At 51.1% G+C, this 13,635-nt stretch overlaps 1 protein-coding gene across 1 annotated transcript in view; it reads right to left on the reverse strand.

Annotated features, from left to right (window-relative positions):
- The window catches only part of PDS5A (PDS5 cohesin associated factor A), a 644,759-nt gene that overhangs the window by 427,536 nt on the left and 203,588 nt on the right, over nt 1-13,635 (reverse strand). The window contains exon 11 of the mRNA XM_030191317.1: nt 2,499-2,644. Coding sequence (XP_030047177.1) covers nt 2,499-2,644 — 146 coding nt within the window. The remainder of the gene's footprint in view (nt 1-2,498; nt 2,645-13,635) is intronic.

Below are 13,635 nucleotides of genomic sequence, written 5' to 3' on the forward strand. Positions count from 1 at the left end.
TTGCAGGTGGGTGGCTGGAGGAGAGGGGGAGGGGGAGCAACGACCCTGGAAATGGGTGGGTGGGAGGGGGGTCGGACCCTGGAATTTGGAGGGGGGCAAGGCGGACCCTGAAACTGGGAGGGAGGGGGCCAGGCGGACCCTGAAACTGGGAGGGAGGGGGGGAAGACCCTGGAACTGGGTGGGTGGAGGGGCAGACCCTGGAACTTGGAGGGGGGGCAGGGGCGGACCCTGGAACTTGGAGGGGGGTGGGGGCGGGCGGACCCTGAAACTGGGTGGGAGGGGGCCCCTGGCACACACTCTCATTCTCACACACACACTCACACATTGACTCTCTCTCTCTGTCACACACACTCAAACATTCACTCTCTCTGTATCACACACTCACTCTCACACACACTCTGAGGAAAACCTTGCTAGCGCCCATTTCATTTGTGTCAGAAATGGGCTTTTTTTTCCTAGTAATGCAACAATAGGGAAATCAGGAGGGGAGAAATATTTTTTAACATCATTGTATGTGGTACCAAGCCTATAGGTCAGTGATGGCGAACCTATGGCACGCGTGCCAGAGAGGGCACGCAGAGCCCTCTCTGCTGGCACGCGCGCCGTCGCCTCAGCCAGTTCCTGCCCCCCCCCTCCGAAATTTAAAACTCATACCTGCTCGGGGTTAAGGCGGCGTCGGCAGCGACAGCAGCAGTGAAAAGCATGCTGGGCTGGCTCGGCATGCCTTCAGCCTTCCCTTCTGTCTCTCAAGCTCTGGTCCCGCCCTCATTTCCTGTTTCCGCAAGGGCGGGACCAGAGCTTGAGAGACAGAAAGGAAGGCTGAAGGCGCGCCAAGCCAGCATGCTTTTCACTGCTGCTGTCGCTGCCGACGCTGCCTTAACCCCGCGTAGGTATTAGTTTTAAATTTCGGAGGGGGGGGGCGGACGGGCGACCTGGTGCTCAGAGGGAGGGAGGGAGGAAAGAAAGCCTGATGCTGGGTGGGAGGGAGGGAGCCTGATGCTAGGTGGGAGGGAGGGAGGGAGGGAAGGATGCCTGGTGCTTGATGCTGGGTGGGTGGGTGGAAGGGAGGGAGGGGTGCTTGGTGCCTGGTGCTGGGTGGGATGCCGCCTTCACCTCGTGCAGGTATGAGTTTTAAATTTCGGAGGGGGGCGAGCGGGCAACCTGGTGCTCGAAGGGAGGGAGGGAGTGAAGAAAGCCTGATGCTGGGTGGGAGGGAGTGATGCCTGGTGCTTGATGCTGGGTGGGTGGGAGGGATGCTTGATGCCTGGTGCTTGATGCTGGGTGGGTGGGAGGGGTGCCTGGTGCTGGGAGGGAGGGGGAGGGGAGGGTGACTGGAGGGGAGGGCAGCGGGGAGAGGAGTGTGGCTGGACATGGGTGGATGGAGGGGAGGGCAGAGAGGAGAAAAACTGCACATGGATAGAGAAAATAGGCAAAAGCTGGATCCACATTATACCTCCTCCAGTCAATTCCACAGAGGAGGACCCAGCTTTTACTTATGGATGGAGGGCAAGAAATGAAGAAGAAAGGAGGAAAGTAAAGAAATAAATGGAAAGGAAGCCCTGGAAACGAAGTTAAGAGAACAGATAGAGAGCAGAAGAATCAGAGACTCGGACCAATATGGATAGAAAAACAAAATCACCAGACAACAAAGGTAGAAAAAAATCATTTTATTTTCATTTTAGTGTTTGGAATATGTCCAATTTGAGAATTTACATCTGCTGTCTTATTTTGCACTGGGTACCCTGGAGCTGTAACAGCTTACAGAAATGATTTATAATGAAAAAAAAAATCATGTTATTTTTTTCTCCTATACTAGTATAATATTTTCAATTATGTCTGTTTATACACGCCATGGCTGGTGTAAAGGGTGTGGCTATCAAAGGGGTGGAGTCAAATGTGACCCCGCCCATGAATACCGACACCTGTTATTCAGGTTAAATTGCCCTGTTGGCACTTTGCGATAAATAATTAGATTTTGGGTTGCTGTTTGGGCACTCTGAAAGGTTCGCCATCACTGCTATAGGCCCTAGAACAACACTCTCCATCTCCAAAGATTCACACTAAATGCTAATCCCCACATCCACTCCTCCAAGTGATCAATAAGCTGACAGCGGGCACAAAAAGTGCAGTCAGCAAATGCAATTACCATTCTATAACAAAGATTCAAAAAGGCAATAAATAAAGAAAATAAATTCTGATCTTCACAGAAAGCCTATGAAGAGAAGATAACAAAAAGATGCTGGGGAAAGAAAAGTAAACAGGAAACCCCAGCACCACCTCTGAAAACCAACAAGCTATTTTGAACTTTGACACACTGAATGACTGGTTAAGGAAGAGTCCTAATGTCTTGTATGTCACTCAAGGGAAAATTCCCAGCCCCATCTAAGTTCAAAGTGGCTGCACTCAGGCTTCACACTTTCTGTGAACAGCAAACCAACAATGCTGACTAAGTAGAATTTAGGGAGAGCACAGCTGGAAATAAGAACATTAGCCCTTACCCGTTTGTCCAGTGTTCGCTCTCTTACAAATCCCAGCAGCTGGTCATTAACTAGGGACAGATCTCGCTTGCCAGCAGTTATAATAGTAACAATCACATCATGGCGGATGGCTTCTTCTGGGTCATGTGACCTCACCTTCAGGAAGTCTGTCAATTGGAATAAAATTACCATTAGGATTAATTTACACCAAATGTTTCTTTCACTCTCCTCACACAACTGGTACTCAACAGGGCTCAACATACATCTGAAATAGGAATCGAACTCCTATCCCTCCATCCCCCAACCTGCTAAAAGCTTTTCATAGTACAATCAACTGTGCATCCTTCTCACTAAGATGATCAATGATTCAAATATATGAAGCATCACATTATATATACATATATGATAAAAATATTAAAACCAATTACACAAACCCTAATAAGCCAAAAACAGAGCTGAAAAGTCCATAAATGTGAGGTATCATGCCAAAGCACAACCAACCATCCCCATCTATATATATAAAACTCACCCTCAACGTTCTATTGTCTGCTGACGTCACTGAAGCCAGTTCATATGTTCGAAGCTCTGAAGCCATGAAAATCACAGTCTGTGGGCCCCGCCCTCGCGTCAAACGTTATGACGTTGAGGACGGAGCAGATTCTCACCTCCAACGATCTACTCAGGCCACAAACTCCGGATTTCCACACTGTAGCTCTGCTCCGCCCTCGCGTCAAAACGCGATGACGTCCAGGGCGGGGCACGAAAACCGCCACCCACACAGAACTACAACGGAAACAGCCACCCACACAGAACTACAACGGAAACAGCCACGAACCAGGTAAAACCGCGACGAGCCATGCAGCCATGAAACCCTTGCTAGGGCCCGTTTCATTGCGCTCAGAAACGGGCCTTTGTTTACTAGTGCTTATATATAAAAAAAAAAAAAAAACAGGGCTAAATGTTTTGGGGCAAATGGACCATCATCAATAAAGGCTCATATAAAACTTAAAAGAGCTCCACTATTTTAATCATCAGTCCATTAGTCAAATTTTTCTTTTATACCACAGTTCATCAGTGATCATAAAAACCATAACAATAGGAAGACACAATATCATGTTTCGAGCCTTTGCTCTGCTTCAGGGAGGGTTATCAGCAGATTAAATTTTTAGATTTTTTTTAAAGTTGTATATGAGCCTTTATTGACAATGATTCATATGTCCAAAAACATTTCTCTCTCTGTTTTTTAATATATATATATATTATGGAGATAGTTAATTGTGCCACACCTTACAATAAACATATCTCGCAGCTGACTGTTTAGACACAGACAACTGGATACTTGCAGCATTGTAACATACGGGGTTTGGCATGGGGATGGTAGAATCTCAGAATGTTGCCATTGTTGAATTCCAATTTAGAATTTGCAGATCGATGCAGACGGACAAAGGCAAAATCTGGAGCAAATCCAAATCCAGGAAAACATAAGAAAGCAAACCTCTCTTTTTTGGTTATGGGAAACAAATATTCTGAAAGCTGTCTTTGCTAAAGAGTTTTCCAACAAAGGGTTAGTATACCGATTGAACACATATCTAATTACTGAAATCTAACTGAACAGATTAGCTATGAAGTGACAAATGACAGGGGAGTCACAGGGACGAAGCATAATTTAACCTTACAAAAGCCTACCTGCCAATAAAATGTATTACACAAAAGGAGAGAATTATTGCCTGCAGTGTGGACTTTTCATTTTCCTTGTTTCTCTCTCTGCTCTGCCTTTCTTACGGTGCAAGCTACTGATTAAAGTGAAGGATGCAGCTTGAACATCATTGTTATTAAGTCTGAAAAGAGATTTTAGTGCCTTGGTTTACTAATATTTCTAAGATAATTAATAAAGAAGGCAGCTCTGCAGTACGCAATTAAACATATCTTAATTTCCCTCAGCATGCCAGATAAATAAGCGTTACATAAAATCTTAACGAAAGCATAATAATGGTTTAGTATCAAAGCTAAGGACTGTAATAAAAAGATACTGCAAACTGACTGCTTAATATGTGAAGATTTTTTTTTCTTTTTTAAGGGGGGGGGGGAGGTTGCTCTTTGTTTTTATTGCTGGGGTAAAAGAAACCAGGCTCCAGATGTATCCAGTTTTGCTACTGTTAGCTTTTCTATTACTATTTTATTGTATTTGCATCCATAGATTCTGTTTATTATTCCTTCATTAACACTGTTCTTTGTACACAGTTCTTGGAAGTCTTAATAAAACTGAATTTAAAAAAAAAAAGATGCTGCAAGCCTGGGTCCACCTTCAGTCACTCAGATCTTTAACTGCAGACTAGGATAGTAGCAGGGGAAGATTTCCCATACTACCCTGCTCCAAAGAAATTATATCAGTAAGAGGGTAATTCAGTCTCCACACCTGCACAATCTTTGGCCACTTTGCTGACACTGCCAATAATGATGCCAATTAACCCCAAACTATAGCAATTTACTTTTTCTGATGTGGACACTTAGGGCCAGATGCACTAAACTTAATGAGCCATTAATGAGCAAGTAGTAAACCCTGGCATGCACTAACGACTTCTCCCAGCCATTTTCCGACGACGGTAGCAGCTAATGAAAACGGATTGCAGATGAGCAAATTGTGTAAAAACCCTATTGTAATGAGATGCACTAACCTTTTCCGATTGCCTTAACGCAGGAAAATCTAACGAGAGGTCTGTACCTGTCGTTGGGGCTGCACGGGATTGAAAAACGTCTATAAATGTTACAAAAAAAAAAAAAAAAAAATCGGGGAAAAAAGTGCTCGTCAGGGACGTCCTTTATGGATGTGCTTCACTATATATATATATATATATATATATATATATATATATATATATATAAAAAGACGAGCTGTGCCTATGGACGTCCCTTATGGACGTCCTTCACTATATATATTAAAAAAAGACGAGCTGTGCCTATGGATGTCCCGTCCTTCACCCCCCCCCCCCCCCCGAAATTGCCGCCGCTCCTCCCTCCCCCTGCATTGAAATGACAGCTTACCGCAGCCCCGGCCTCCCCGCCATCCTCCTCACCCCCGAGGCACTGCCCCGCCCCCGCTCCCCCCCTCCCCCTGCCACTGGGCAGGGCCCTCACAGCGCCTCTCACCTCCGTGTGAAGGTGCTGCAGCAGGCAACAGCTGATCGCCTCCCTTCGGACTTCCCTCCTTTCCTCCCTGGCCTGCCCTCATCTAACGCAAATAACTTACGTCAGATGAGGGTGGGCCAAGGAGGAAAGGAGGGAAATCCGAAGGGAAGCGATCAGTTGTTGCTTGCTGCAGCGCCTTCACACGGAGGTGAGAGGCACTGTGAGGGCCCTGCCCAGTGGCAGATGGAGGGGGGCGGGTGGAGGGGGGGATCGGTGGCGGGGGCGGTGCCTCGGGATGAGGAGGATGGCGGGGAGGCCGGGGCTGCGGTAAGCTGTCATTTCAATGCAGGGGGAGGGGGGAGCGGCGGCAATTTCAGGGGGGGGGGAGGTGAAGGGCGTCCATAAAGGACATCCATAGGCACTCAACTAAACAAACGGTTCGCACCCACCCGCGGAAAGGGGACGCACCTCCAAAGCTCCGGAGTGCAAATGACTCCGGAGACCACTGTTCCCACATCCAACACCCCCCCCCCCCAAACCTCAAAAAATACAAGCCCCGCCCGCAGATTCGTAGACCCCCCCCCCGTAAAGCTGCAGCTGAACACAAGGACCTCCAGCACCCCCCCCCCCCCCCCGCAACAACTCCCTCCTGAGACACCCACCTTCGCGTTGCTTTGCCGGCGGGGGACCCAAAACCCCACCAGCACAAGCCCTGTCTGCTCACTACGGCGTCATCTTTGGCGTTCCTAGCCTGTGGAGGCAGGGCTTCTGTGCGTCTGACGTCCTGCACGTGCATGACGTCAGATGCACAGAACTCTGCCCTGCACAGCTACCAACGCCGACGATGACGCCGTAGTCAGCACACAGGACTTGTGGTGGCGGGGTTCCGGATCCCCCGCCGCCAAACCAACGCGAAGGTGGGTGCGATGGGCACGGTGGGTCGGATGGCTGCGGCCGGATGCATCGCCGTGGGTGGGATGGTGTCGGGAGGGGGGGGGGGGCATCGCACCTCACAGGCAACTGCTAAATGAGGAAAACCTTGCTAGCGCCCGTTTCATTTGTGTCAGAAACGGGCCTTTTTTACTAGTTTTACCATATTTCCTATGCTTGCAGTGAACAAATCTCGTCTATAATCCCCTATCCTGTGCTGCAAACATCAATCTTGTTCCTGTCCCACAGAAGCACAGGCCAATGACATTTTTATGGAGAGCCTGACACCAAACACAGGTTGCATGACCCCATTTGAGGTTGTGACCAACAGTCTGGGAAGCTCTGCCTTAACCATTCCTGTATCCAGTTTTGATCAACATATGGCTCTTGAAGAAACACTTTGCATTTTCAGTTGTATTTGTCACTTGTTTTTCCTTGCTAGCTGATTTAATTCTTTAAAGAGTTTTTTCTTTTCTTTTGCAAATTCTGTTGCTTTCTTCCCTGTCTGTACTGGTGGGTTCTCACTTCTATTCATCAAAATGCTTTTCCAAGTTTAAGGATAGACACTGATTCTAAACATTTACCTTCATACTTCAACACCTTTACATATTTGGGTCTATTGATATCTTTAAATATGCCTATTTCTGTAAGGCTCATTCCTCCTTCGGCTCTTGGGATGTACAGATACACTGATTCTTATAAAATTACCTCATGGGTATGGGGAAGTTTTCTTACTCATACATCCAAGTTTTTCAAGATCCCTAAAAGGCCAGTCTACAATTCCAAAGCTGCATGAGAGTACAGGAATTGCAAGCTGATAAACTGAATCTTATTGTTTTGTTAAAAGCACTTTATCAATTGTCATGTCACTTAATATTATTTACTAACCCTTTCAGTTATTTATGCTGGATTATTACTCCTCTGATTAGTCCTAAATGCTTATATACACTTATGTTCAAGTTCCTTTTTGACATAGGCAGTGATGTGCTGGTAAATTTTTAACAACAGGCTCTTTCTCCGAGGGGTGGACAGGGGGGTGGTGAATGCACTCCTCTCCCCCCCATCCCGCGGGCACACTAGGCATTCCTTTACTGGCAGGGATGTCAAGCCTCATCAGTCAAATGGACTGCTGCCTCTCCCCACGGCTTGTTTCTGTCTGTGAACATCACGCCGGATTTAGTTACCATCTTTTTGAAGAAATCTACCCAAGGCAATGTACAGCTAGAGTATCTTGGACATAGGCAAAAGACAAGTCAGCAGAAAAAATATTCAAACAGTACATATTGTCCCATCCCGGGCCCTTACCTGTGCTCCCTCGGGGGGGAGCGATGGTCGGCGGGGCTCGCGGTACCCAGGGCGGCAGAGACGAGCCGCCGACGGGGCCGGCGCTGCCGCGGGTCGGGCCGAGGCCGGCGAACCGCTGGAGCGAACGCCGGCCTCGGAGAAGGGAGCACGCCGGCCAAGATGGCGGCGCCGGCGTCAGCGTCTCCCTGGCTCAGCGCAGACCAGCAATCAAGCTCCGCCTACTCGCGCCGGATTGGCGCATTACCGCTGAGACTCCGCCTGCAGGGTGGGCTGGCCAATCCCGGCGCTCCTTGCCTGCCAGGGCCGAGGGGATTGGTTCCTCTTCGAGGGAAGGGATGGACTGGCGGGAGATTTAAACTACGGAACGGGAAGGGTCCAGTGCTTCCGTTTCAGATGTCAGAAGCCGACACAGTGGATCTCGGAGTGTTGACCTTCAGAGACTGTGTTCCTCTTCAAGCTAGCCGTCCTTGCTAGCCACCCTCAGAGACTGTGTTCCTCTTCAAGCTAGCCGTCCTTGCTAGCCACCCTCAGAGACTGTGTTCCTCTTCCAGCTAGCCGTCCTTGCTAGCCACCTTCAGAGACTGTGTTCCTCTTCAAGCTAGCCGTCCTTGCTAGCCACCCTCAGAGACTGTGTTCCTCTTCTAGCTAGCCGTCCTTGCTAGCCACCTTCAGAGTTTGTGTTCCTCTTCAAGCTAGCCGTCCTTGCTAGCCACCCTCAGAGACTGTGTTCCTCTTCCAGCTAGCCGTCCTTGCTAGCCACCTTCAGAGACTGTGTTCCTCTTCAAGCTAGCCGTCCTTGCTAGCCACCCTCAGAGACTGTGTTCCTCTTCCAGCTAGCCGGCCTTGCTAGCCACCCTCAGAGACTGTGTTCCTCTTCCAGCTAGCCGTCCTTGCTAGCCACCTTCAGAGTTTTTCCTCTTCAAGCTAGCCGTCCTTGCTAGCCACCCTCAGAGACTGTGTTCCTCTTCCAGCTAGCCGTCCTTGCTAGCCACCTTCAGAGACTGTGTTCCTCTTCAAGCTAGCCGTCCTTGCTAGCCACCCTCAGAGACTGTGTTCCTCTTCCAGCTAGCCGTCCTTGCTAGCCACCTTCAGAGTTTGTGTTCCTCTTCAAGCTAGCCGTCCTTGCTAGCCACCCTCAGAGACTGTGTTCCTCTTCCAGCTAGCCGTCCTTGCTAGCCACCTTCAGAGACTGTGTTCCTCTTCAAGCTAGCCGTCCTTGCTAGCCACCCTCAGAGACTGTGTTCCTCTTCCAGCTAGCCGGCCTTGCTAGCCACCCTCAGAGACTGTGTTCCTCTTCCAGCTAGCCGTCCTTGCTAGCCACCTTCAGAGACTGTGTTCCTCTTCCAGCTAGCCGTCCTTGCTATCCACCTTCAGAGTTTGTGTTCCTCTTCAAGCTAGCCGTCCTTGCTAGCCACCCTCAGAGACTGTGTTCCTCTTCCAGCTAGCCGTCCTTGCTAGCCACCTTCAGAGACTGTGTTCCTCTTCAAGCTAGCCGTCCTTGCTAGCCACCCTCAGAGACTGAGTTCCTCTTCCAGCTAGCCGGCCTTGCTAGCCACCCTCAGAGACTGTGTTCCTCTTCCAGCTAGCCGTCCTTGCTAGCCACCTTCAGAGACTGTGTTCCTCTTCAAGCTAGCCGTCCTTGCTAGCCACCCAGAGACTGTGTTCCTCTTCCAGCTAGCCGTCCCATCTAGCCACCTTCAGAGACCGTGTTCCTCTTCCAGCTAGCCGTCCTTGCTAGCCCCCTTCAGTGACCTTGTTCCCTTTCAGTGCTAGCCATCCTTGCTAGCTGTCTGCAGTGACTGTGTTCCTCCTCAGTGCTAGCCGTCCTTGCTAGCTGCCCTTCAGAGACTGTGTTGCTACCAGCCAGGCCGGCCGTCACCCCGCGGTTCCAGCAGTCCCGCTGGCCGCCTGCAGCTGGGGGCTCAACCCTTGGTGAACGACGGTCGCCGCGGGTGAAGATTCGGGGTGCGCGGCTGTCCTCAGAGGTCTTGCGGGACCTCAGGGAACCTAAGGGCTCACCAATAACCAAAACAGGACAGGAAACGGAAGCCATGAGCTCGCCTACGCAGCCTGATCTACGGGACTTGGCCAAGGTACTTCAGCAGCAGCAGGAGCAGCTGAACGCCCTGTCAGGGGCGCTCCAGAACGTATGCTCTCAACTTTCAACGCTTCAGGTACAGAACCAGGCTGCTGCGGTCCAGGGGGCCGCAGCAGCTCCCTGTTCGGGAGGGTTCCGCACGGGACCTCGGTTCCCTGAACCGGCACGATATGATGGGGCCCCTGGAGGTTGCCGGGGGTTCCTCAATCAGTGCAACCTAGCCTTCCGGATGCAACCGGAGGCATTTGCCTCGGACCAAAGTAAAGTGGGATATATCATGGGCCTATGTGAAGGGAAGGCCCTGGCCTGGGTGGCCCCACTAAACGAACAACAGGACCCCATCTTGGATGACTATAGTGAATTTCAGCGCCGTTTCCGTATGGTGTTCGACCTTCCTGGGAGACCATCTTCCGTGGCGTCGGAACTGCTGCGAATTCATCAGGGTGAGGGGACGGTGGCCGATTATGCCATTCGTTTTCGGACTTTAGCCACGGAGCTCCGTTGGAATCCGGAGTCCTTGATGGCAATTTTTATGGAAGGGTTACAAGAACGAATCAAGGACGAATTGGCAGGACGAGAGCTCCCAGGCCAATTGGATGCCCTGATTTCGCTCTGTATCCGAGTAGATACCCGGTTCCAGGAGCGAGCTAGAGCCCGGGCGGAACGGCAAAAGTGGGTGCGGGGAACATCCCGGACTGCTAAGGGGCCGTCCCCTCGCCGTGGGAACCGGGACTCCAAGGAGAATGGGGAGGAGCCGATGGTGATGGGCCGTCAACGGCTGGCTCCCTCCGACAGGAAGAAACGTTTGTGGGACGGACTGTGCCTCTATTGTGGTGAGGCTGGACATTTTATCCGGGCCTGTCCCGCCCGGGCGGGAAACGCCTCCCCCAAGGCACCTTGAGGGGAGGGGTCTTGGGGCATTCCGCTCCCCTACCGGATTCCCTGATCACACTGCCGGTAATACTACGGTGGCACGAGACCACGATCCAGACCCGGGCCCTAGTGGACTCCCGGTCGGGGGGGGCAACTTCATCGGGCACGAACTGCTGCAACAAATGGGCTGGCCCACGCTCCTGCGGCGGCCGGCGCTGCAAATAACCTCCATCCAGGGAACTACATTACCGCAGCCGGTCACGGAGGTCACCCCCTTTTTGGGATTGCAGGTAGGGGAGGATCACTGGGAAGAGGTCCAATTCCTGGTACTATCCCGGACCATTCATCCAGTGGTCCTAGGATTGCCATGGCTACGGAGTCATAGCCCTGTTATTGACTGGACCGGGGGAAGTATTCAAGCTTGGGGTAGTTCCTGTCGGGAGAACTGTTGTAAGGGCCGGATCGGCAGCTGCCCTGCATTAGCTAGTGTGCCAGGGGGGGCACGGATAGAGCTGGGCTCCCTGCCTATGGACTATAGGGACTTTGCGGATGTGTTTAGTCCAACGGAGGCGGAGGTTCTACCGCCTCATCGGTCCTTCGACTGTGCCATTAATTTGATGACAGATACCATGCCACCTCGGGGCCGACTGTATACCCTGTCCCGAGGAGAGTCCAAGGTAATGCAGGAATACATCCGGGAGAATCTGCGGAAAGGGTTCATCCGGCCCTCTACATCCCCGGCCAGGGCCGGATTCTTTTTTGTTACAAAGAAGGATGGCTCCTTGAGGCCCTGTATTGATTATCGGGGGCTAAATGCCATCACGGTAAAGGATCGTTTTCCTCTACCGCTCATTCCCGAACTCTTTGACAGGCTGCAAGGAGCCCAGATGTTTACCAAGTTGGACTTGCGGGGGGCCTACAATTTAGTTTGAATCCGGCGAGGGGACGAACGAAAGACGGCTTTTAACACCCACGAGGGACATTTCGAGTATCGGGTGATGCCGTTTGGCCTATGTAATGCCCCTGCAGTGTTTCAGCGACTTATTAACTATGTGCTTGAGGATTTGTTGAACTCTACGGTGATTGTATACCTGGACGACATCTTGGTTTTTTCCAAAGACCCCGCGGAACATGTGAGTCATGTTCGCGCAGTGCTGCAACGGTTACGGCAATCCCGCCTGTTCGCTAAGCTCAGTAAGTGCGCTTTTCATCAGAGGTCGTTACCATTTTTAGGACACATTCTGTTACCCGGGGGGCTACAGATGGAGCCGGACAAAATCCGGGCGATTCGGGAGTGGCCACAACCGCTGGGATTGAAAGCACTACAACGTTTTCTGGGATTTGCGAACTATTATCGCCAGTTTATTCCTCAGTATTCACAACTGACGGCGCCGTTGACGGCGCTCACTAGGAAAAACGCGAATGTCCGGGACTGGCCGCCCGAGGCGCAAGTGGCTTTTCGCCAGGTAAAAGAGGCGTTCAACTCAGCATCCATTTTGTTAGCCCCGGATCCAGAGAAACCCTTTATTGTGGAAGTGGACGCGTCCGCGTTGGGAGCCGGGGCGGTCCTCTCTCAGGTGAATCCCAAGGGCCGGCGCCAACCTTGCTCTTTCTTCTCTCGTAGATTCTCCCCGGCAGAATGTAATTATACAGTAGGGGATAGAGAGCTCTTAGCATTAAAATTAGCCCTGCAGGAATGGAGGCATCTGCTGGAGGGAGCGGAACACCGGTTCACGGTTATCACTGACCACAAGAATCTACTGTATCTTCAAGAGGCTCAACGGCTCAATCCCCGACAAGCCCGATGGTCATTGGGTTTTGCCAGATTTCATTTTCAACTGGTCTTTCGGGCCGCTGCTCAGAATACCCCTGTGGACTCTCTCTCCAGAGCATTTGAGGTTCCAGAAGAGACAAAGGAGATCCATTCCATGTTGGATCCGGCATGCCTCAGCGCGGCTGTGGGGGAGGTCGCTCCTACGACAGAACTAGTGCCGGCCGCTGATCGAGCGAAGGTAATGCAATGGGGGCATTCGTCCAGATGGGCGGGGCATTTTGGGTATCAAAAGACTCTTCGTCTCATTGCCAGACAGTATCGATGGCCTCAGATGAGGCGAGACATTCTTCAATTCGTTACCACCTGCCCTGTGTGCGCCCGAACTAAACCGGTAACCGGGACCCCCTTGGGAAAGTTACAACCGCTGTCCGTACCGGCAGTCCCCTGGACGGAACTTTCCATGGATTTTATCACCGACCTCCCCAGTTCCCGGGGACACACGGTGATTTGGGTGGTAATTGACCGTTTTTCCCGGATGGCCCATTTTGTTCCCTTCCCGGGACTTCCTTCGGCGGTCGCCTTAGCCCAACTCTTCATTCAACACATTTTTCGACTTCATGGGCTGCCTCTTCGGATTATTAGTGACCGAGGACCCCAATTCACCTCGCGCTTCTGGAGGGCCTTGTGTACAGCATTGGGGGGTGAAGACCCATTTTTCATCAGCATACCATCCTCAAACCAATGGCATGGTCGAGAGGACGAACCAAACATTAAAAGGGTTCTTGCGAGCGTTTGTCAACAAGCGTCAAGATAACTGGGTCTCCCTACTTCCTTGGGCCGAGTTTGCATATAACCACAGCGTCCACTCGGCCTCGGGAGACTCTCCATTCTTCTTGGTATATGGACGACATCCCCGGCTTCCAGCACCTTTCCCGTCTGGATCTCCGACCCTCATGGTTAATGTAACTCTGGCAGATCTGCAAAGAGTCTGGGAGATGGCCCGAGAACAATTGCAGAGAGCGGCTGCCAAATACAAGATCTTCGCAGATCGT

The sequence above is a fragment of the Microcaecilia unicolor genome, chromosome 2, assembly GCF_901765095.1.
Source record: "Microcaecilia unicolor chromosome 2, aMicUni1.1, whole genome shotgun sequence".
Taxonomy (NCBI): domain Eukaryota; kingdom Metazoa; phylum Chordata; class Amphibia; order Gymnophiona; family Siphonopidae; genus Microcaecilia; species Microcaecilia unicolor.